Raw genomic sequence first — 26,343 nt, forward strand, 5'->3', positions numbered from 1 at the left:
GCTCAACACTTGAGCTCCTATAAAGAACAGACTGTCTCCTCAAGCAGCTCCCTGACCCACTTATATCCAAAGAGTCACCTCACAAAGGACTGATCAGACTGATATTTGGCGGGCATCATTCTGGGACAAAGATAGCAGAAGAAGAAACTGGTAGCAACCCTTACTGTTCTGCAGCTGCTGCAGGTGATCCCCAGGCAAGCATGGCCTGGAGTGGACCTCAGCAGTCCTACAGGAGAGGGGCCAGACGGTTAGAAGGAAAACTAAGAAACAGAAACAACTTCATCATCAACAAGCTGGACGTCCACTCAGAGACCCAATCTGAAAATCAGCAACTACACAGACGACAGGTGGATAAATTCACAAAGATGAAAAGAAACCAGCGCAAAAAGGAGGAAAACACCCAAAACCAGAACACCTCTCCTCCTACAAGGGATCACAACTCCTCACCAGCAAGGGAACAAAGCTGGATGGAGAATAAGTGTGATGAAAGGACAGAATTAGAATTCAGACGGTGGGTAATGAGAAACTTCTGTGAGCTAAAAAAACAGGTTCTAACAAAATGCAAAGAAACTAAGAACCTTGAAAAAAGACTAGAGGAAATGTTGACAAGAATGGACAACTTAGAGAGGAATATGAGTGAATTGATGGAGCTGAAAAACACAACACGAGAACTTTTGCGAAACATGCACAAAATTCAACAGCCGAATTGACCAAGCAGAAGAAAGGATATCAGAGGTCAAAGATCAACTCGATGAAATAAAACCAGAAGGCAAGATTAGAGAAAAAAACCGCAAAAACGAATGAACAAAGTCTCCAGGAAACGTGGGACTATGTGAAGAGATCTAATCTACGTTTGATAGGTGTACCTGAATGTGACGAAGAGAATGAATCCAAGCTGGAAAACACTCCTCAGGACTTCATCCAGGAAAACTTCCCCAACCTAGCAAAGCAGGCCAATATTCAAGTCCAGGAAATACAGACAACACCACAAAGATATTCCGCAAGAAGAGCAACCCCAAGGCACATAATCGTCAGATTCACCAGGGTTGAAATGAAGGAGAAAATGCTAAGGGCAGCCAGAGAGACAGGTCGGGTTACCCACAAAGGGAAGCCCATCAGACTCACAGAAGATCTCTCGGCAGAAACCCTACAAGCCAGAAGAGAGTAGGAACCAATATTCAACATCCTTAAAGAAAAGAACTTTCAACCCAGAATTTCATATCCAGCCAAACTGAGCTCCGTAAGTGAAGGAAAAATAAAATCCTTCGCAAATAAGCAAGTACTCAGAGATTTCGTCACCACCAGGCCTGCTTTACAAGAGCTCCTGAAAGAGGCACTACACATAGAAAGGAACAACCAGTATCAGCCACTCCAAAAACATACCAAATGCTAAAGAGCATCAACAAAATGAAGAATCTGCATCAACTAACAGACAAAACAGCCAGCTAGCATCAAAATGGCAGTATCAAATTCACACATAACAATATTAACCCTAAATGTAAATAAGCTAAATGCACTAATCAAAAGATACAGACTGGCAAATTGGATAAAAAGCCAAAACCCATCAGTGTGCTGTATCCAGGAAACCCATCTCACATGCAAGGATACACAAAGGCTGAAAATAAAAGGATGGAGGAAGATTTACCAAGCAAATGGAGAGCAAAAAAAAAAAGCAGGAGTTGCAATTCTCATCTCTGATAAAATAGACTTTAAAGCAACAAAGACCAAAAGAGACAAAAAAGAACATTACATAATGGTAAACGGATCGATACAACAAGAAGAGTTAATGATCCTAAATATGTATGGACCCAATACAGGAGCACCCAGATACATAAGGCAAGTCCTTAATGACTTACAAAGAGACTTAGACTCCCACACAATAATAGTGGGAGAATTTAACACTCCACTGTCAATATTAGACAGATCAACCAGACAGAAAATTAACCAGGATATCCAGGACTCGAACTCAGACCTGAAACAAGCAAACCTGATAGACGTTTACAGAACTCTCCACCCCAAATCCACAGAATATACATTCTTCTCAGCACCACATCACACCTGCTTGAAAAGTGACCACATAATTGGAAGTAAATCACTCCTCAGCAAATGCAAAACAACTGAAATCATAACAGTCTCTCAGACCACAGTGCAATCAAGTTAGAACTCAGAATTCAGAAACTGACTCAGAACTGCACAGCTTCATGGAAAATGAACAACTGGCTTTTGAATATTGACTGGATAAAAAATGAAAAAGAAGTTCTTCAAAACCAATGGGAATGAAGACACAACATACAAGAATCTCTGGGACACATTTAAACCAGTCTCTAGAGGAAAATATATAGCAATATGTTCCCACATGAGAAGGGTGGAGAGATCCAAAATTGACACCCTATAGTCAAAATTGAAAGAGATAGAGGAGCAACATCAAAAAAACTCAAAATCTAGCAAAAGGCAAGAAATAACATAGATCAGAGCAGAACTGAAGGAGATAGAGACACGAAAAACTCTTCAAAAAAATCAATAAATCCAGGAGCTGGTTTTCGAAAACAAAAGAAAATAGACCACAGACCAGATTAATAATAATAAAAAAAGAGTGAATAACCAAATAAATGCAATAGAAAATGATAAAGGGGAAACCACCACAGATTCCACAGAAATTCAAACCATCATCATAGAATATTACAAACAACTCTATGCACATAAACTAGTAAACCTGGAAGAAATGGATAAATTCCTGGACACTTGCATCCTCCCAAGCCTAAACCAGGAAGAAGTCAAAATCACGAATAGACCAATAACAAGTTCTGAAGTTGAGGCAGCAATTAAGAGCCTACCACACAAAAAAAGCCCAGGTCCAGATGGGTTCACAGCCGAATTCTACCAGACACACAGAGAAACTGTTACGATATCTCCTGAAACTATTCCAAATAATCCAAAAAGAGGGAATCTTTCCCAAATCATTTTATGAGACCAACATCATCCTGATACCAAAACCCAGCAGAGACCCAACAATAAAAGAAAACTTCAGGCCAATATCCATGATGAACATAGATGCAAAAATCTTCAATAAAATACTAGCAAGCCGATTGCAACAGCACATCAAAAAGCTTATCCACCATGATCAAGTAGGATTCATCCCAGGGATGCAAGGCTGGTTCAACATACACAAGTCTCTAAACGTAATTCACCACGTCAACAGAACCAAAAACAAAAACCACATGATTATCTCAATTGATGCAGAGAAGGCCTCTGAAAAAATTCAACAGCTTTATGCTAAAAACCCTCAATAAACTTGGTATTGACGGAACATATCTCAAAATAATAAAAGCTATTTACAACAAACCAACAGCCAATATCATACTGAATGGGCAAAAACTGGAAGCTTTCCCTTTGAAATCTGGCACTAGACAAGAATGCCCTCTCTCACCACTCCTATTCAATATAGTACTGGAAGTTCTAGCCAGAGCAATCACGCAAGAAAAAGAAATAAACTGTATTCAAATAGGAAAGGAGGAAGCCAAATTGTCTCTGTTTGCAGATGATATGATACTATATCTAGAGGACCCCATCGTCTCAGCCCAAAAACTCCTGAAACTGATATGCAAAAATCACAAGCATTCCTATACACCAATAACAGACTTAAAGCAAGCCAAATCAAGAACGAACTGCCATTCACAATTGCTACAAAAAGAATAAAATACCTTGGAATACAACTAACAAGGAACGTAAAGGACCTCTTCAAGGAGAACTACAAACCACTGCTCAATGAAATAAGAGAGGACACAAACAGATGGAGAAGCATTCCATGTTCTTGGTTAGGAAGAATTAATATCGTGAAAATGGCTATACTGCCCAAAACAGAATCAACGCTATCCCCATCAAGCTACCATTGACTCTCTTCACAAAACTGGAAAAAACCACCATGAACTTCATATGGGGAACCAAGAGAGAGCCCGCATAGCCAAGTCAATTCTAAGCAAAAGAACAAAGCGGGGGGCATCACACTACCGGATTTCAAACTATACTACAAGGCTACAGTAATCAAAACAGCATGGTACTGGTACCAAAACAGAGATATAGACCAACGGAACAGAACAGAGGCATCAAAGGCAACACAACATATCTACAACCATACAACCTTGGATAAACCTGACAAAAACAAGCAAGGGGTAAAGGATTCCCTGTTTAATAAATGGTGCTGGAAAAACTCACTAGCCATGTGCAGAAAGCAGAAACTGGAACCCTTCCTGACACCTTACACTAAAATTAACTCCAGATGGATTAAAGACTTAAACATAAGACCTGGCACCATAAAAACCCTAGAAGAAAATGTAGGCAAAACCATTCAGGACATAGGAGTAGGCAAGGACTTCATGAACAAAACACCAAAAGCATTGGCAACAAAAGCCAAAATAGACAAATGGGACCTGATCAAACTCCACAGCTTCTGCACAGCAAAAGAAAGAGTCATTAGAGTGAATCGGCAACCAACAGAATGGGGAAAAGTTTGTGCAGTTTACCCATCTGACAAAGGGCTGATATCCAGAATTTACAAAGAACAAAAACAGATTTACAAGACAAAAACAAACAAGCCCATTCAAAAATGGGCAAAGGATATGAACAGACACTTTACAAAAGAAGACATACATGAGGCCAATAAACATGAAAAAATGCTCATCATCACTGGTCATTAGAGAAATGCAAATCAAAACTACATTGAGATGCCATCTCATGCCAGTTAGAATGGCAATCATTAAAAAATCTGGAGACAACAGATGCTGGAGAGGATGTGAAGAAATAGGAACACTTTTACACTGCTGGTGGGAGTGAAAATTAGTTCAACCATTGTGGAAGACAGTGTGGCGATTCCTTAAGGACCTAGAAATAGAAATTCCATTTGACCCAGCAATCCCATTACTGGGTATATCCAAAGGACTATAAATCATTCTACTATAAGGACACATGCACACGAATGTTCATTGCAGCACTGTTTACAATAGCAAAGACCTGGAACCAACCCAAATGCCCATCGATGATAGACTGGACAGGGAAATTTTGGCACATATACACCATGGAATATTATGCAGCAATCAAAAATGATGAGTTTATGTCCTTTGTAGGGACACTGATGAACCTGAAAACCATCATTCTCAGCAAACTGACACAAGAACAGAAAATGAAATACCGCATGTTCTCATTCATAGGCGGGTGATTAACAATGAGAACACTGGACACAGGGAGGGGAGCACTACACAGTGGGGTGTATTGGGGGAATAGGGGAGGGACAGTGTTGGGGGGAGTTGGGGAGTGATAGCATGGGGAGAAATGCCAGATGTGGGTGAAGGGGAGAAGTCAGCAAATCACACTGCCACGTGTGTACCTATGCAACTATCTTGCATGTTCTGCACATGTACCCCAAAACCTAAAATGCAATTAAAAAACAAAAATAAATAAAACATTTCTTTCTATTGCCATTTATTTTAAATGTGTCCAACCAAATGAAGAACTAATATACTTTTGAGCTTTTTGTAAGTGACTAAAGTGACTCTGGTATAGTGCTACCATACCCTGGTGGCTGTTTCCCAATTCTCTTAAAAGTAGCGCAGAATATTAAGTGCTTGTACTTGAAACCAAGACTACAGGAAAGGCACCCCTCCATTAAGAGAATTTCTCCCAAAGTGGCCTTTTACATAAATAGAGTAAGTTTTAATACATAACATCCTTATTTAGATCAGAAAACATACAATTTTTTCTTATGTTCAAAAGGTCACAATGGCATCTACCATCATATCAAATTTTATAAAATAAATATGCAATCACCATTTTACCTAGAAGGGTCTTTACTTGATATGTTAATGTTAAGTAACATTTTAGGACAATAGATCAGAAGATAGATGGAGACACTACTCCTGGCTCTGTTACTTACTAGCTGAAAACTGTGGGCAAGTCAATGTTTCTGACCCTATGTTTTCAAATCTATAAAACAAGATAGCCTTGCTAGACTGCCTCTAAGGGTCCTTTTCCACATGTGAAAGTCTTATTTTATGACAGTGAAAAATATCAAGAAACATTGCCTTATTTGGTAATTCTTTTTAAACATAAATGAATAAAAAATTATTGCCTTCGGCAGGAAATGTGTTAGAGCAGAAATATAATAAATTTATAGTGAGAAAATGTGAATTACAGTACTGATTCAACAAACACATTATTGACTTGTGACCATGAGTGAGTCATTCATACTGAGAGTCCATGTTTTCATCTGTGGAATAGGTATACTGATACTATTTACCTTACCAACCTGGAAAGAACTATATAGTTAAAGTTTTTAATTAAAAATTCTTTTAAATTTAGAGCTACATCTCCATATTTTTTGACATTCACAAAGCTATAAATATGTAATGTATTCTATTATTATTTTTATAGAGATAGGGTTTCACCATGTTGGCCAGGCTGGTCTCGAACTCCTGACCTCAGGTGATCCACCCGCCTCGGCCTCCCAAAGTGCTGGGATTGCAGGTGTGAACCATTGTGCCCAGCCTAATTATTTTTTTTCAGACAAAGTCTTGTTCTGTGGCCCAGACTGAGGGCAGTGGCACGATCTTGGCTCACTGCAATCTCTGCCTCCTGGATTTGAGCAGTTCTCCTGCCTCAGCCTCCAGAGTAGCTGGGGATTACAGGTGTGCACCACCCTTCCCAGAAAATTTTTGTATTTTTAGTAGAGTCAGGCTTTCGCCATGCTGGTCAGGCTGATCTTGAACTCCTAAGCTCTACCGATGTGCCTGCCCTGGCTTCCCAAAGGGCTGAAATTACAGGCCTGAGACCGGGCACCCAGCCTAATATATTCAATTTGATGAATTTGGAGGTAAGTATACGTCACTGAAACCATCACTATAATCAATATCATAAACATATCTTTCATATCTAAAAATTTCCTCCCATTCTCTATTTTTTGTGATAATACTTAAAAGACCTATCCTTTTAGCAAAATTTTAAGTATATAGTACAGTATTATTAAATACAGGCACTATATTTGTATAGTAGATATCCAGGATTAAATTATCTTGCCCAGCTGAAATTGTGCATCCTTTGACCAATATTTCCCTGTTTCCCCCTCTCTCCTGCCCCTAGAAATCACTGTTCTACTCTCTGCTCCAGTAAGTTTGACTTATTTTAGATTCCTCATATAAGTGTGATCATGCTTCTGTGTCTAGCTTATTTCACTTAACATAATGGCCTCCAAGTTCATTCATGCCATTGCATATTGCAGGATTTCCTTCCTTTTTTTCCCTTCCTTTTTAATGCTGAATAATATTCCATTGTATCTATATACCACATTTTCTTTATCCATTCATCTGTTGATGAACATTTAGGTTGCTTCCATGTTTTAGCTATTGTGAATAATGAATACAATGAACAGGAGAGTTCAGATATCTCTTTAACAACCCGATTTCAATTTCTTTGGACATATACCCAGAAGTGAGATTGCTGGACCATATGGTAGTTTTATTTTTAATTTTCTGAAGAATTTCCAAACTGTTTTCAATAGTGACTGTACCAATTTATTTTCCAACCAATAATGTACCAAGATTCCCTTTTCTCCACATGCTTAGTATCTTCTGTTTTTCTGATACTAGTAACTCTAACTGGTGTGAGATGATATGTCATGGTGACTCTGACTTGCATATCCCTGATGACTAGTGATGTTGAGCACCTTTTCATATACTTGTTGGATATTTGCTGATTCTTAACTGCTCTATGATAGAAAAGAATGTTAAAGAAGAGACAGTTTAATTTTATGTAGAATTATTTAAATTGTGTATGCCCTCTACTGGAAAGCTGAACTTTTTATTTTGCATAAAATATGTGTTTCAGAATATACTATCTTTTTGTGGTAATATATGGAGAATTGATCAAGCACTCTCTCATTTATAATTTTCTAAAAAAAATTCATTAAATATCTATTTATTCTCCTTGAAAAATTCTGAAATATAGCCTTAATCTGATGACTAACTTTCATAATAGTAGTAAAATTCCCTTAGTCCACTTGGTTTGTTAAGTCAATAATCTAAATATGTTTACCTTTGGCAGCATGGGAGTATCCCTCTTCTTTTTCTTTTCTGAATTAGGGTCATCTAATAAGTCTGGCTCAAAAGTATAAAGTTCAGTAAGTTCATTCATCGTAAAATGACGCTCAACCTGCTGCTGATCAACAACTCGAAAAGACAGTGACTGCTTAGTTACTTGCCGATCATAAATCTTATCTTCCATGGTGCCCTTAGTAAAAAGAAGGAAGAATATACAAAAAAATTAAATTTCGTAAGCATAAAAGTTAATCAAGGATAAATATCATTTAATATAAAATGGTAAAACTTCATGGTAATATATTGCCATAAAGAAAAACTCATCAGTAATTTTGCTGAATCCATGAAAGATTTCATCTGTGTAGCATAGTATATCATAACAAATAAAATTACATTATTGATAATCATTCTATATTATCTGACCAAAATGCATTCATGTGTTGCTTTATATATTTCTGTACTCGGTAGCAGAAGGATAGCAGGCAGATACCAGAGTAAACAAAAATAAAGGGGCACACACAGAAAACATTTAAGTAAATGTTGAAGTTAGAATGCAAGAGAACAGTCTGATTCCTTTTCAATGTAATATAATAAGCTATCAACAAACACCATAAACTGCTTTTTTATATCATCTTATTTTCTATAATTTCAAGACAGAAGACTAATATAAATTCCATTACATATAAACTACATTAGATTAAATGTATACATAAATTATATTAAATATAATAAAATTATATGATAAATGAGAATGTAAAGAAGTTCTAAACTTAAATAACAGGTAAGAAAAAAGTAAAGGGCCAGGCATGGTGGCTCACGCCTGTAATCCCGGCACTTTGGGAGGCCGAGGAGGGCGGATCACCTGAGGTCAGGAGTTCAAGACCAGCCTGACCAGCATGGAGAAACCCCGCCTCTACTAAAAATAAAAAATTAGCAGGGCATGGTGATGCAGGTAATCCCAGCTACTTGGGAGGCTGAGGCAGGAGAATCACTTGAACCTGGGAGGTGGAGGTTGCAGTGAGCCGAGATTGTGCCATTGCACTCCATCATCCTGGGCAACAAGAGCTAAACTCCTTCTCCCAAAAAAAAAAGAAAAAGAAAGAAAAGAAAAAAGTAAAAATAAAGATATAAATAATAAAGAGTTTATATAAAGTTGTGAATAATATCTAGTTATTAAAGAAGATCAAATAAGCAAGGATCTACCAAGTAAACAATGATATACCAAAAAAAAAAAAAAAACCACCCAGGCTCTGGTTGAGAAGCCCAGATTTTGGAGGCAGGTTGAGACCCCGGGATTGCATCTGCTTTGGGTAGCATCTGCTAAATCTGTTTACTCACGCAAAATAATCTCAACCTGAGAAAGATGAAATTCCAGAAATGAATATACTACAAAACAGAAAATCAAGAAAGGGCAAAATTGACTTTCACTGCTTTATGTACAGAAATGGTATTCCCAACTTCGTTTAGCTCTTTGTAATACATATATGTTCTATACCTCTAAAATATTATCAGTTTTACATGAATTTTCAATATGGAAAAGAGAATTATAAACCTACCTGAGCTAAGAACCTATATACATAAACAGGCTTAGTTTGTCCAAAGCGATAAACTCTGAATATACTCTGGATGTCATAAGATGGATTCCAAGAAGCATCGAATATAATTACTCGATTAGCAGCTACCAGATTAATTCCTAGAGATCCTGCTTTAGTAGAAATGATGAATAATCGCCCTCTGAAAATGAAAATATAGAAAAAATGCTTCAATAATGAGTGCTTTACAATATGACTTTTTGATACTTGGGCAGTTTTTTTTTTAACTATGAGGAGTTCAGAGAATTCATTTCTTACTGAAGAAAGTAAGACATTATCTAAGGATTCAGGTTGATAATACAAATAAATGCCCAGGAGGAATTATATCGTTGAAAAATAGTCTGATTGAAGAATAAAAATGAAATGATAATCATATATTTACAATGTAGTAAAGGTTTTATTTACAGATTTCTGAATAAATTTAGAGAATTTATATATAACTTGGAAGTCCACATTGTATTGGGTATCGCTAGGGCCACTAAGTACATGATAATGAATAACAATGCAAAATTAGGCAAGTATGCAGGGGTGACTCAACGTTTATAATCTAGCATAATGAAAATAAGGAGAGAAGTTAGATAGAGGCCAGGTATTGAGGTAGATAAAACAGTAGCAATAAAACAGACACAGGGCTTCAGGAAGGGTGTTTCTAAATAAAAAGAAAAGAAACTGATAGATTATCTGTTGTGTTGAAACACACGGATTAATAAGATGTCTTTTTTTTTTTTTTTTTGAGACAGAGACTTGCTCTGTCTCTCAGGCTGGAGTGCAGCGGCGCAATCTCAGCTCACTGTAACCTCCACCTCCCAGGTTCAAGTGATTCTCCTGCCTCAGCCTCCTGAGCAGGTGGGATTACAGGCGTGCATCACCATGCCAGGTTAAATTTTGTATTTTTAGTAGATAAAGTGTTTTACCATGTTGGCCAGGCTGGTTTCGAACTCCTGACCTCAGGTGATTCACCTACCTCAGCCTCCCAAAGTGCTGGGATTACAGGTGTGTGCTACCATGCCTGGCCAGGATTTATAGTATTTCTACAGGAGAATTTGGAAATGAATTGGTGATAGGTATATAGAAAACTATGCAAATGGTAAAAACAAATCAATACTTCAGCAAAACATAGTAAGTACAAAAAAAAGGAAAAACAATCACTGTAGTGAAGTAGCTTACAAATATTTACATAGCCACAATAAAGAAAACACTCCAAATTAATTTAGGCAAATATGAAAAATTATATTGGGAAAACGAATGAGGAAAAGTGTGCATGTGCTTGTGCCTACCTTACACTTTAGAAAGGAGGTATGTATGTAAGTAAGTACAAATTGCCAAGAGTTGAAATTGGTTACCTCCAGAAAGTAGAAATCACAGGTAGAAAGAGGTTTGGTCACAGGACTGGTTTTTATTTGAAGCCTTGTAAAACTGTTTTTTAAAAATATGTAAATATATTACTTTGACATTAATGAAAATTTAATTTGAAAAAAATTGATAAACACTTTTTGAAAATAAAAACAACTCTAAGGAAAAAAATTACTCAGTTCCAATCCCCAGTAACAACCTCCATTCAAATCATGATATATTTCCTATAGGTTTCTTTTTTCTAAGTATATACATTTAAAATTTTGTAGCCAGGATAGCATCTGTATATACAGTATTTATTATGAATAGTTCTCCAAATTTCTTGGTAAACACCATGATTGGTAGCTGCAGAGTATTTCACTGGATGACTGTACAATAATTTATTTAATAATTTGCTTATTGCTGTGTTAGAGTGACAAAATCCCTGGAATATAATAAGCTCTCAATAACCAACATGAAAATGTCTTTCTTTTCTCTCATGAAAGAAAAATAGTCACTAAAATGCCATACTAATTACATTTACACATTCATTATACACTAGAATGCAAAGAAATTCTAAATTTAAATGATGAGAAAGAGTTTACAACAAGTTAGTTTACAAATCATATTATATACTAAAAAAATAATGGTATAAAATAAATAGACATACTGAATTCATGTTTTATGTCAATTTGGAGCTACTACACATCTATGAATACAGACTATAGAAATATCGTAAAAGCTAACCAATTCTGAAGAAAATATATTCAGTGTTATTTTATAATAGCCTAAGTTTGAAAATTTAAAAATATGTATAACATAGAGAATTAAGTTTCACTCTGGCTATATTACCATTAAAAATCCAAAATATTACATTATATGGAAGAAAAGCAGAACACAGAGCCTTACTAAACACAATTGCAAATGCATTAAAAAACAAAACACATACACATAATGTTAATAGTGGTTCTCTGTGGACAGTGGGATTATGATGACAAGTTTCATCTTTATACCTCTATAACACATATTCATTACAAAGAATAAACTGTAGCATCTTTAATTAGAAGACACACCTGAAGGTTTATGGGTATATGCTGCTCCAAAATTATTCCACTTATTAGTATCTATTCCACATAAGCAAAAGATGGCATAGAACTATACAAAATACTCAAGCCTACAGAATGGTATAAACTACGTAGGCTAAAAAACACACATACATACATACACACAACACAAAAGAAACCTTAAAGAACTTCAATATCTAAGTCCATACTGAGATAAACTACCCAGTACATTTTTTAGATATTCTTAATACTAAGTATTAGTATTAAAGTATATACTTAAAACAAATATAATTAAAATATAAAGTATTTGCATAGTACTCCTGTAAACCACCTTCCACATGTCTTTTGATAAAAGTATTTCTGTCAGGTACATATCTAAGAGTGGAATTGCTGAGTCATAGAGTATTTATATGCACTGTTAAACTGAACAAACAGTTCTGTAAAATAGTTATTCCAGTTCACATTCCCACCAGCAGTATATGAGACTTCCAGTTGTTCTGGTCCTTGACAACTCATGGTACTATCTTTCTGTTTTTATTGTAACCTTTAAAAACAGTTTAAGGTTCACAAAAATTACAGCAGTTGAGTTCCCATGTACCTTCACTCGGCTTTCCCCCAATGGTACCCTACAACTTACATAACAACAATACATTGTTAAAACCAGGAAACTGATGTTGGTATAAACTCAGGTACAGAGCTCATTTGGGTTTCATCAGTTTTTGTTTGATGTACACTTCTACAAAATTTTGACATGCATGTAGAATCATGTAACCATTACCAAAGCAGGATACAGAACTATCCTATCATCACAAAAAAAATCCTTCCGTTATTTCTTTTTATTCACACCCTTCCCCTAACCCTAAACCCTGTAAACCACAGATCTGTTCTCTATCATTACACTTTTGTCAGATCAAGAATGGCATTTTCCAGTTAGCATGAGATCCATCTAAGTTATTGCTTGGATCAGTATCAATAGTTCATTCCTTTTTACCACTGAGCAGTATTCCATTATATAGATATAACACAATTTGTTCATCCATTCGCATGTTAAATAACATTTGGATGTTTCTAGTTTGAGGCCATTATAAATAAAAGCTGCTGTGAACATTTGTGTTTAAGATTTTATGTGAAAATGTTTACAATTCTATGGAATAAATTTCTGAGAGTGCAATTGGAGGGTTATATGACAAGTATGTTTAGTTGTATAGTTTTGCTTTTATAAACTGCCAAATTTGTATTCCAGAATGGTTTTATCATTTTATGTTCCCACCAATAATGTAGGACAGATCCAGTTTCTTTTGTATCCTCAGCACCATTTAATGCTGTCACTATTTTTTATTTTAGCCATGCTGATAGGTGTAAAGTGACAACTCATGTGCTTTTAAATTACATTTTCTTTCTTCTTTAGAGACAGGATCTCACTCTGTCTCCCAGGTTGGGGTGCAGGGGTACAGTCATAGCTCACTGGAACCTCAAATTCCTGGGCTCAAGTCATCCTCCTGCCTCAGCCCTCTAAGTAGCTGTAACTATGGACATGTACCACGATGTCCAGCTATTTGTATTTAATTTTCTATAGAGACAGATTCTTGCTATGTTGCCTAAGCTGGTCTTGAACCCATGGCCTTAAGTGATCCTCCCACCTCCGCCTCCCAAAGCCCTGGGATTATAGGCATGAGCCACCAGCCTCACCAAAATTACATTTCCCTAATGGCTAGTGATGCCATCTTTTCATATGCTCATTTGACACGCATAGCCTTCTTCAGGAAAATGTCAATTCAGGTCCTTTGCCCATTTTCTAACTGGGTTGTTTTCTTTCTGAGAGTTACTTGTACATTCTGATGATTCCTTTGTTAAATATGCAAATTTCAAATATTTCTCCCAGTCTGCGAGTTGTCTTTTCATTAACAGTCTTCCATAGACAAAAGTTTTTATTTTTGATTAAGTCCAATTATTGATTTCTTTAATGGATTATATGCCGTTGGCATCATGACTAAGAACTCTGCCTAACCCTACTTGCAGACGATTATCTTCTATATATTATTAAGTAAAACAGTTTTACATTTAGATTTATGATTTATTTTGACTTCATTATATTTTAATATGGGAAAGGCTTAAGTAAAGGTTTGTTTTTGGCCTATGAAAGTCTAATTGTTTCAATACCATTTTTTGAAAAGGCTATGCTCTCTCCATTTAATTGCTTTTGCATCTTTGTCAAAACCATTTTTAACTTGCATTTCTCTGATGATTAATAAGGATCATCATGCTTTCATACATTTATTGGCCATTTGGATATCATCTTTTGTATAAAGTCCTATTTAAGTTTTTGCCCATTTTTCCAACGGGTTGTCTAGTTATTGATTTTTAAGAGTTCTTTATATATCCTGGACGACACTTCTTTGGATCTATATATTGGAAACGGCTTCTCCAACTTCATGGCTTGCCTTTACACTCTCAACGTGAAATGACATTTGCATTAGTCAGGGTATTCCAGAGAAACAGAATCAACAGGAGTTAAGAACTTGTGTGTGTGTGTGTGTGTGTGTGTGTGTGTGTGTAGATATATTACCGGATTCACCTCACTGTGACTATGAAAGCTGAGAAGTGCTACAATGTGATGTCCACAAGCTGCAAAAGCAGGGAAGCTAACTATATAAATCCTGGTCCCAGTTCGAAGGTCTGAGATTCAGGGAGTAGGGTTGTGGGTGCGGGCAGTATAAAGGCTGAAGAACCAGGACTGCCAATCTACAAGAGCTGGAGAAGATGAATATCCCTGCTCAAAGAGAGAGAGAGAGAGAACAAATTTGCCTTTCCTCTGCATTTTTGGTCTATTCAGGCCCTCAATAGATAGGATGATGCCCACTCACATTGATGAGGGCAATCTTCTTTACTGAGTCTACTAATTCAAATAACCTTTCAGGGGTACCCTCACAGATGCATCCAGAAGTGTTTTACCAGCTGCACTGGCATCTCTTGGTCCAGTCAAACTGACATATAACATTAACTATCACACATTTGGTCAACAGAAGTCCTTAATTTTAATGAAGTCCAAATTATGAATCTTTCCCTTTATAGTTAGTACTTTGTGCGCCCTGTGTATGACCATCTTCTTACTACAAGATCAGGAAAATAACCTTTGTTGATTACTTCTAAAAATTTTATTGTTTTCACTTCCAAATTAAACACTATAATTCACTGGAAATAGTTACAAGAGAAATGCAAATTAAACTCTGAAGCATTACCACTATATATCCATCACAAGCTTTAGAAAAAAGGACAAACAACAAGTGATGTTGAGGTCAGAGAACAACTTAAATGCACATACACTACTGGTGGGAGCACAAATTGGTACAACCATTTGTAAAAATGTTTTGGCTGTATAAGGTAAAGATGAACGTGCCTATTACACAGTAATATCACTTTCAGGAATATATACACAAACATACACACACATACTTTTTTCTTCATCAGAAGCCATATACGACAATTATTTTTAAAGTTTAATCTTGAACTTTCACTTAGAGAAATGGAGTAGACATACTGTTCCCTATTCCTCACCACAAGTACAGCTAAAAATTCTGTATATATACAAGGAACAAAAGCAGCTCTGAAAAATGAGAAGGATGAGGCAAATGGTAGGGACCTCAGGATATAAAGGATAATGTGGTACTGAGTTTCATGGGATACCTTTTTACTTTTAAAATCTTCTTTTTCTTGAGACAGGGTCCTAAATCGTTCACCCATGGTGGAGTGCAATGGCGTGATCACTGCTCACTCTAGCTTGACCTGCAGGGCTCATGCGCTCCTCCCGCCTCAGCCTCCTGAATAGCTGGGACTGCAGAAATGCACTAATGCACCCAGCTAATTTTTATTTTTATTTTTTTTGTAGAGACAGGGTCTCACTAGTTGCCCAGACTGGTCTTAAACTCCTGTGCTCAAGTGATCCTCCTGCTTCTGCCTCGCAAAATGCTGAGATTACAGGTGTGAGCCACCGAACCCAGCTATTATAGGCTTTCTTTCTGCCTCATGCATCCTACGTCGGTTGCTGAAGAACTCCAGAAGGTACTATCAAAAAAATCTCCAAGAAAAGCCTACCCTCCACTCCAGCCAAGGGACCAGGAAGGAGGTAGCATAGCAAGACAGAACATGATAGGATAACCACCCAATTCCAACCAAACAGTACAGCAAAAAATGCAGCTGTGAGAAGGGAAAATCCAAGACCAAATAGGAACAGCTCCAGAGTACAATTCCCAGCAAGAACAACGCAGAGGGTGAGTGCTCACTGCACTTCCCCAAACAAGTTTTCACTGCCCGCAGAACAGGAAATTCCTGGGCCAAAAAGCGCTGCAAGTTATCAACATGGCTGTTTCAGTGGGTGCTATGGGTTGGCACACAGAAAGTCACACAAATCTGGGTGGCCATTTCAACTGATGTCTGGAACACATAGGAGACAGAGCCACCCATACAACTGAAAGGGAGGGGGCTGAGACAGAGAAGCAGGTGATCTGGCTAGGGGTGTACCACCCCACAAAGCAAGCAATCTGAAACACTCTGGAATGAGAGTCCCGCAGCAAGAAAAGCTGGACCCAGGACGGTCCAGCTCAGTGGGGGGAAGGGGTCCACCACTACCAATGCAGTCCACCAATATAGAGGCAGTTCACACAGCAGCTAGACAGAGCCTGCGGCAGCTCAGCAACACCTCTGCTGACAGACAGTGACTAGACTACTCTGTGCAGGACACGGCATCTACGAAAAAAGGCAGCAGTACATCAGGAACTTATAAATGAAGCCAACCTTCCTAGGACAGAGCACCTGGGAAAGGAGGCAGTTATGAGTTCCACTGGAGCAGACTTAAAGGTCCCTGCCCAGCAGCTCTGCACAGAAAAATGCAGCTCCCATCACAGCACTTGAGCTCCTATAAGGCACAAGACTGTATCCTCAAGCAGCTCCCCAACCGCCGTATACCCAAAGAGATACCTCATAAAGAAGAACTCAGGCCAACATCTAGCGGGTACCCTTCTGGGATGAAGATAACAGAAGAAGAAACTGGCAGTAACCCTTAGTGTTCTGCAGCCCCCGTGGTGATCCCCAGGCAAGCAGGGTCTGGAGTGGACCTCTAGGAGTCCTGCAGCAGAGGGGTCTGACTGTTTGAAGTAAAACTAAGAAACAGAAAGAAATAGCTTGAACATCAACAAAAAGGATGTCCACTCGAGAGACTGCATTATAAAGTCACCAACTACAAAGACCACAGGTAGATAAAACCACTAAGATGGAAAGAAACCAGCACGAAAAGGATGAAAACACCAAAAACCAGAACGCTTCTCCTCCTCCAAGGGAACACAACTCCTCACCATCAAGGGAACAAAACTGAATGGAGAATGAGTGTGACGAATTGACAGAAGCAGGCTTCAGAAGGTTGGTAATAACAAACTTCTCAGAGCGAAAAGAACATATGCTAACCTGATGCAAAGAAACTAAGAACCTAGAAAAAAGAGTAGATGAGATGCTAACTAGAATAAACAGCTTAGAGAAGAATATAAATGACTTGATGGAGGTGAAAAACACAGCATGAGAACTGCATGAAGAATACACAAGTTTCAATAGCCAAATCGACCAAGCAGAAGAAAGGATATCAGAGATTGAAGATCAACTCAATGAAATAAAACAAGAAGGCAAGAACAGAGAGAAAAGAAATGAACAAACCATCCAAGAAATATGGGATTATGTGAAAACACCTAATCTACGTTTGATAGGTGTACCTGAATGTGATGGGGAGAATGGATCCAAGATGGAAAATACTCTTCAGGATATTATCCAGGAGAACTTCCCCAACCTAACAAGGCAGGCCAATATTCAAGTCAAGGAAATACAGAGACCACCACAAAGATACTCCTCAAGAAGAGCAACCCCAAGGCATATAACCATCATATTCACCAGGGCTGAAATGAAGGAAAAAAGGCTAAGGGCAGCCAGAGAGAAAGCCCGGGTTACCCACAAAGGGAAGCCCTTCAGACTCACAGCGGATCTCCTGGCAGAAACCCTACAAGCCAGAAGAGAGTGGTGGCCAATATTCAACATCCTTAAAGAAAAGAACTTTCAACCTAGAATTTTATATCCTGCCAAACTAATCATAAACGAAGGAGAAAGAAAATCCTTTACGGACAAGCAATGGCTGAGAGATTTCATCACCACCAGCCCTGCCTTACAAGAGCTTCTGAAAGAAACACTAAACATGGAAAGGAACAACCAGTACCAGCCACTCCGAAAATGTACCAAATGGTAAAGACCATCAACATACTTAAGAAAATGCATCAACTAACAGGCAAAACATCCACCTAGCATCAAAATGGCAGGATCAAATGCACACATAACAATATTAACCTTAAATGTAAATGTTCTAAATGCCCCAATCAAAAGACACAGACTGGAAAATTGGATAAAAAGTCAAGACCCATCGCTATGGTTGTATTCAGGAAACTCATCTCACATGCAAAAACACACATAGGCTAAAAATAAAGGGATGGAGGAAGATTTACTTAGCAAATGGAGAGCAAAAAACCAACAAAGGTCAAAAGAGACAAAGAAGGGCATTAGATAATGGTAAAAGAATCAATGCATGGAGAAGTGCTAACTTAGATTCTAAATATATAAACACCCAATACCAGAACACTGAGGTACATAAAGCAAGTTAACAACCTACAAAGAGACTTAGACTCCCACACAGTAATAGTGGGAGACTTTAACACTCCACTGTCAATATTAGACGGATCAATGAGACAGAAAATTAACAAGGATACCCAGTACTTGAACTCAGATCTGGAACAAACGGATGTAATAGGCATCTACAGAACTCTCCACCTCAAATCCACAGAAAATACATTCTTCGCAGCACCACATTGCACCTACTCTATAATTGACCAGATAATTAAATGTAAATCTCCTCAGCAAATGCAAAATAACAGAAATCATAACAAACAGTCTCTCACACCACAGGGAAATCAAATTAAAACTCAGAATTAAGAAACTAACTCAGAATCACACAACTTCATGGAAACTGAACAACTGGCTCCGGAATGTTGACTGGATAAACAATGAAATGAAGGCAGAAATAGAGATGTTCTTTGAAACCAACGAGAAAGAAGACACAAAGTACCAAGAATCTCTGGGACACATTATAAGCAGTGTCTAGAGAGAAATTTATAGCAATAAATGCCAACATGAGAAGTCAGGAATGATCTAAAATCGACACCCTATCATCAAAATTGAAAGAGCTAGAGGAGCAAGATCAAAAAACGCAAAAGCTACAGAAGACAAGAAATAACTAAAATCAGAGCAGAACTGAAGGAGATAGAAACATAAAAAACCCTTCAAAAACAATCAATATCCAGGAGCTGTTTTTCTGAAAAGATCAACAAAAGAGACCGCTAGCCAGATTAATTAAAAAGAAAAGAGCGAAGAATCAAATAGATGCAATAAAAAACAATAAAGGTGATATTGCCAGTGATTCCACAGAAATACAAATTACCATCAGACATTACTACAAACAACTCTATGTACATAAACCAGTAAACCTGGAAGAAAGGGATAAATTCATGGACACTTGCACCCTTCCAAGCCTAAACCAGGAAGAAGTTGAAACCATGAACAAACCAATAACAAGGGCTGAAGCTGAGGCAGAAATTAATATCTTATGAAGCAAAAAAAGCACAGGTCCAGATGGATTCATAGCTGAATTCTATGAGATGTACAAAGAGAAGCTGATACTATTCCTTCTGAAACTATTCAAAACAATACAAAAAGAGGGAATCCTTCCCAAATCATTTTATGTGACCAACATCATCCTGATGCCAAAACCCGGCAGAGACTCAACAAGAAAAGAAAACTTCAGGCCAATATCCATGATGAACATAGATGCAAAAATCTTCAATAAAATACTGGCAAACAGATTGCAACAGTACATCAAAAAGCTTATCCATCACAATCAATTAGGCTTCATCCTGGGGATGCAAGGCTGGTTTAACATATGCAAGTCTATAAACATAATCAGTCACATCAGGTTCTGTTTACAGAACCAAAGACAAAAACCACATGATTATCTCAATTGATGCAGAGAAGGCCTTCGACAAAATTCAACAGCCCTTTATGCTAAAAACTCTCAATAAACTAGGTATCGATGGAACGTATCTCAAAATAATAAAAGCTATTTACGACACCTAATATCATCCTGAATAGGCAAAAACTGGAAGCATTCCCTTTGAAATCTGGCACGAGACAAGGATGCCCTCCCTCATCACTCCTATTCAATACAGTATTGGAAGTTCTAGCCAGAGTAATTAGCCTAGAAAAAAAAAATAAAGGATATTCAAATAGGAAAGGAAGAGGTCAAATTGTCTCTATTTGCAGACAACATGATTGTATATTTAGAAGACCCCACTGTCTCAGCCCAAAATCTCCTTAAACTGATAAGCCAATTCAACAAAGTCTCAGGATACAAAATCAATGTGCAAAAATCACAAGCATTCCTATACACCAATAACAGACTTAAAGAGAGCCAAAACAAGAACAAACTGCCATTAACAATTGCTACAAAGAGAATAAAATACCTAGGAATACAACTAACAAAGAATGTAAAGGACCCTCCAAGGACAATTATAAACCACTGCTCAAGGAAATAAGAGAGGACACAAACAGATGGAGAAACATTCTATGCTCATGGTTAGAGAGAATCAATATCATGAAAACAGCCATACTGCCCAAAGTAATTTATACATTCAATGCTATCCCCATCAGGCTACCAATGACCCTCTTCACAGAACTGGAAAAAACCACCTTAAACTTCATATGGAACCAAAAGAGATCCCGCATAGCCAAGACAATTCTAAGCAAAAGGATCAAAGCTGGAGGCATGACACTATTTGACTTCAAACTATACTACAAGGCTACAGTAATCAAAACAGCATATGGAACCAAAAGAGAGCCCACATAGTCAACTCAATTCTAAGCAAAAAAAAAAAAAACAAAAAAAAACAAGCTGGAGGCATCACACTGCCTGACTTCAAACTATACTACAAGGCTACAGTAATCAAAACAGCATGGTACTGGTACCAAAACAGAGATATAGAAAAATGGAACAGAACAGAGGCCTCAGAGGCAATGCTACACATCTACAGCCATCTGATCTTGGACAAACATGACAAAAACAAGCAATGGGGAAAGGATTATCTGTTTAATAAATGATGTTGGGAAAACTGGCTAGCCATGTGCAGAAAGCAGAAACTGGACCCCTTCCTGACACCTTACACTAAAATCAACTCCAGATGGATTAAAGACTTAAACATAAAGACCTAACACCATAAAAACCCTACAGGAAAACTGAGGCAAAACCATTTCTCACATAGACATAAGCAAGGACTTCATGACTAAAACACCAAAAGCATTGGCAACTAAAGCCAAAATAGACAAATGGGATCTAATTAAACTCTAGAACTTCTGCACAGCACAAGAAACAATCATTAGAGTGAACTGGCAACCAACAGAATGAAAAAAAATTTTTGCAATCTACCCATCTGACAAAGGGCTAATATCCAGAATCTACAAAGAACTAAAACAGGTTTACAAGAAGAAAAAAAGCAAACCCATTCAAAAGTGGTTGAAGGATATGCACAGACACTTTTCAAATAAAGACATTTATGAAGCCAACAAACATATGAAAAAATGCTCATCATCACTGGTCATTAGAGAAATGCAAATCAAAACCACATTGAGATACCACCTCACACCAGTTAGAATGGCGATCATTTAAAAATCTGGAGACAACAGATGCTGGAGAGAATGTAGAGAAATAGGAACACTTTTACACTGGTGGTGGGAGTGTAAATTAGTTCAACCATTGTGGAAGACAGTGTAGCGATTCCTCAAGGACATAGAAATACAAATTCCATTTGACTCAGCAATCCCATTACTGGGTATACATCCAAAGGATTATAAATCATTCTATTACAAAGACACATACACACGTACGTTCAGTGCAGCACTGTTTACAATAGCAAAGATCTGGAGCCAACCCAAATGCCCATCGATGATAGACTGGACAGGAAAATGTGGCACATACACACCATGGAATACTATGTGGCTATAAAAAAACGATGAGTTCGTGTCCTTTGTAGGGACACTGATGAACCTGAAAACCATCATTCTCAGCAAACTGACACAATAACAGAAAATCAAACACCGTATGTTCTCACTTATAGGCGGGTGTTGAACCATGAGAACACAAGGACATAGGGAGGGGGGCATCACAAAGTGGGGTCTGTTTGGGGGAGGACAGTGGTGGATAGGGAGGTTGGGGAGGGATAACATGGGGAGAAGTGCCAGATGTAGGTGACGGGCGGATGGAGGCAGCAAACCACATTGCCACGTATGTACCTAGGCAACAATCCTGCATGTTTTGCACATGTACCCAGAACCTAAAGTGTGATAAAAGATATATTTAATATATATATATTTAAAAATGCAGCTGAACCCTCATCCCTCTACCATAACCAAGTTATAACAAGGCACTGCCAGGATGGGGTCAGAGAATCTGATTTAACAAGGTCCTCCCTCTCACCCAATAATGTCCATAAAGACCATGTAGGGAAACTATACATACACCCACAACCAGCAGTTATAAAAAAAGCCCTTCTATTCCTACTGGAACTATACCACCATCTAGTAACTAGTGAGTTACTCCCTGTGGTGTCAGTGGAGGCCATCTGTGGAGAAGTAAACAGGTAATCTTGAGCCTCTGTCCCCCCACCCAGCCAAGATAATACCAGTAGAGGCATAATGAGGAGACTGAACTCCCGCTATCAACTGGCAACAATGTGGTAGGGCACCACATGCCCTGCCAAAATATTTGTTAGAAGACACTTACTATAACAAAAGATTTAAATATGATCCAGCATCTCACGATACGGTAACCAAAATGCCCAGTTTAAATAGTACTTTCTAATAAAAACCAGAAAAATCTCCAGTTCAATGAGAAAAGACAATCAACAAGACACTAACACTGAGATGACAAAAATGTTAGAATTGCCTGACAAGGATTTTTAAAGTCGTTATTATGAAAACACCTCATAAGCAATTATTAACACACTTGAGACAAATGAAAGAAATAGTCTCAGCAAGGAAACAGAAGACATAAAAAAGAACCAAATGAAAATTTCAGGCTGGGCATGGTGGCTCATGCCTGTAATTCCAGCATGTTGGGAGGCCAAGGCAGGCAGATTATTTGAGGCCAGAAGTTCAAGACCAGTTTGGCCAAAATGATGAAACCCCGTCTCTACTCAAAGTACAAAAGTTTGCTGGGTGTGCTGGTGCATGCCTATATAACCCCAGCTATTTGGGTGGCTCAGGCACGAGAATTGCTTGAACCTAGAAGGCAGGGTTTGCAGTGAGCCGAGATCTTGTCACTGCACTCCAGCTTGGGCGAGAGTGAGCCCTTGTTTCGAAATAAATAAATAAATAAATAAAAATAGAACTGAAAAATATAACAGAAATTAAAAACTCAGAATGAGTTGAGTAGAATGCAGAGAAGAAAAGATTCTGTGACTTTGAAGCCTAAACTACAGAAATGGCCTAAATTGAACAACAGAGAAAAATAGAATGGAAAAGAGACTCAAGGACCCATGGGAGTATAACAAAAGATTTAACATTTTTGTCATTAGAGTTCTAAAAGAAGAGTTCCTAAGGAGGGGCTGAAAAGGTATTCAAAGAAATAATTACTGAAAATTACTAAAATTTATCAAGAAACATAAACCTGCAGGTACAAGTAGCTGAATGAACCACAAACAAGATAAACCCAAACAAATCCGTGACAAGATACATCAGTCAGTCATCTTCTGAAAATGCAGAAAAATAATCTTGAAAGAAGAGAGAAACAACATCTTATCTAAGGGGGGAAAAACAACTCAAACAGCAGGTTTCTCATAAGAAACCAGAGAGACAAGAAGGTGGTGACACAATATTTTTCGTGTGCTGAAAGGAAAGAATTGACAACCTGCAATTCTATTTCCATTTGAAATACCATTAAAGAATAAAGGGGAAATCATTTGTTGCCAGCAGACTTGCTCTGGCTAGGCCAGGTGTGGTGGCTCATGCCTGTAATACCAGCACTTTGGGAGGCCAAAGCAGGTAGATCACTTGAATTCAGGAGTTCAAGACCAGCCTGGGCAACATGGTGCAACCATCTCTACAAAAAAATACAGAAATTAACTATGCATGGTGGTGTGCACCTGAGTCCCAGCTACTTGGGAAGCTGAGGTGGGAAGATGGCCTGAGCCTGGGAGGTCAAAGCTGCAGTGAGCTGAGATTACGCCACTGTATGCCAGCCTGGATGACAGAGAGAGACCCTGCATTTAAAGAAAAAAACAAAAAAAACAAGAAAGAATGGCTAAAACAAATTCTCTAAATACAAAGCAAATGATATAAAAGAAGGAATAGTGAAACATTAGGGAGAAGTAACAATTAAAACAGCAAATTATAAATATGAGTCTATACAACACTTTCCTTCTGCAGTGTTTTCTAAATTACATTCTAAAATTGAAAAAAGAATGACAACACAAACTGATATGGTTAAACACTTGAGACAGTCATATTATAAAAAGGGAATCAAAAGGATATAAAGAGGTAAGGTTTCTGCACCTCAATCAAACTTGCAAAATGACACCAGTAGACTGTAACAAGTGTGTGTATATATATGATGTTAAAACCTACTGCAACCACTATCAAAGCGATACAAAGAGATACACTTAAAAAACACTATAGATGAATCAAAACAGTTTAAAAAATATAAAACTAACCCACAGGAAGGGAGGAAAAATAAATCATAAACAAAAGAAAATAGAATGAAAGAGAAAAAAATTGAACAAAAAAATAAAATGGCAGACTGAAGTCCATACATTAAATATAAATGGTCTACACACACCATTTAAAAGAAAGAATGGGTAAAAAATAAAATAAAAACATGACTCAAAAAAAAAAATGACCCAACCACATGCTGTCTATAAGAAACTCACTTCAAACACAACACTATAGGTGAGTTGAAGTAAAAGGATGAAAAACTATATACCATGCAAACATCAATCAAAATAAAACAAGAGTGGTTATATCAGTATCAGAGGAAAGAAAACTATGAGGGATAGGGACACAACAATACTAAACGTTTATAATAACAGAGCTGAAAATATCAGAAGTAAAACCTAACAGAACTGAAGGAGAAACAGACAAATCCACAATTATAGTTGGAGACTTCAACCTTCCTCTGAAAAGCTGAAAACCACCCAGACAAAAAAAATCAGCATAAAGAAGAATACAACAAACTCATGGAAGAAAAAATAATCAATATTTATAGAACATTCCATCCAACAACAGCAAGGTACATATTCTCTTCAAGGCCCAGTCTACTTGGGACATAAAACATAGCACAATAAACTTAAAAGGACTGAAATCATACAGAGTATATTTCCTCAACATAATTGTATTAAACTAGAAATCCACAACAGAACAATAATGGGAACCTCCAAATGCATGAAAATTAAACAATATGCTTCTAGCTATGAGTCAAAGATGAATTCTGAAAGAAAATAAAAATATACTGAACTAAATGGAAATATAACACACCAAAGTTTGCATAACTAAAGCAGTGCTGAAGGGAAAATTTATAACACTAAATGCTTAGAATTAAATTTAAATTAAAGAAGAAAATTCTCAAATCAAATTAGTAATCTAAGCATCTACCTCCAAAAAGTAGAACAAGAAGAGTAAAACAAACCAAAAGCAACATGAAATTAAAATAGAATTGAAACTGACAAACCTCTAGCAAGTATAATATACAGAAAACACACAAATTACCAGTATTAGGAATGAAACAGAAGTTAATCACTATAGATCCTAAAGACATGAAAAGGATATTAACAAAATGCTATGAACAAGTCTATACATACATTTGAAATTATGAATAAATGAACCAATGAAGTGAACAAAAGCACAAACTACCACAATTCTTAAGATTAACACAAATCCCCATAATCTTTATCAGAAAATAGAAAACAATTCTTATTTTATGAGGTCAATATTAACCTGATACTAAAACCAGACAACAACACAAAACAACTGAATATATAACAGTTAACACTCATAAATATCTCTCGACAAAATATCAGAACCCAGTACTATATAAAAAGAATTATCCTTATGACCAAGTGACGTTTTATTCCAGGAGTGAAAGGTTGGTTC

At 37.3% G+C, this 26,343-nt stretch overlaps 1 protein-coding gene across 40 annotated transcripts in view; it reads right to left on the bottom strand.

Moving 5' to 3' along the window:
- ATRX (ATRX chromatin remodeler) overlaps positions 1-26,343 on the bottom strand; it is a 316,685-nt gene that overhangs the window by 42,059 nt on the left and 248,283 nt on the right. For all 40 annotated transcript variants that reach the window (XM_078363312.1, XM_078363309.1, XM_078363298.1 and 37 more), the window contains 2 exons: positions 9,638-9,815; positions 8,080-8,274 (listed from right to left, as the gene is read on the bottom strand). In XM_078363312.1, the coding sequence (XP_078219438.1) occupies positions 8,080-8,274; positions 9,638-9,815 (373 nt within the window). The remainder of the gene's footprint in view (positions 1-8,079; positions 8,275-9,637; positions 9,816-26,343) is intronic.

This window comes from Callithrix jacchus, chromosome X (assembly GCF_049354715.1).
Source record: "Callithrix jacchus isolate 240 chromosome X, calJac240_pri, whole genome shotgun sequence".
In the NCBI taxonomy this organism is placed as follows: Eukaryota; Metazoa; Chordata; class Mammalia; order Primates; family Cebidae; genus Callithrix; species Callithrix jacchus.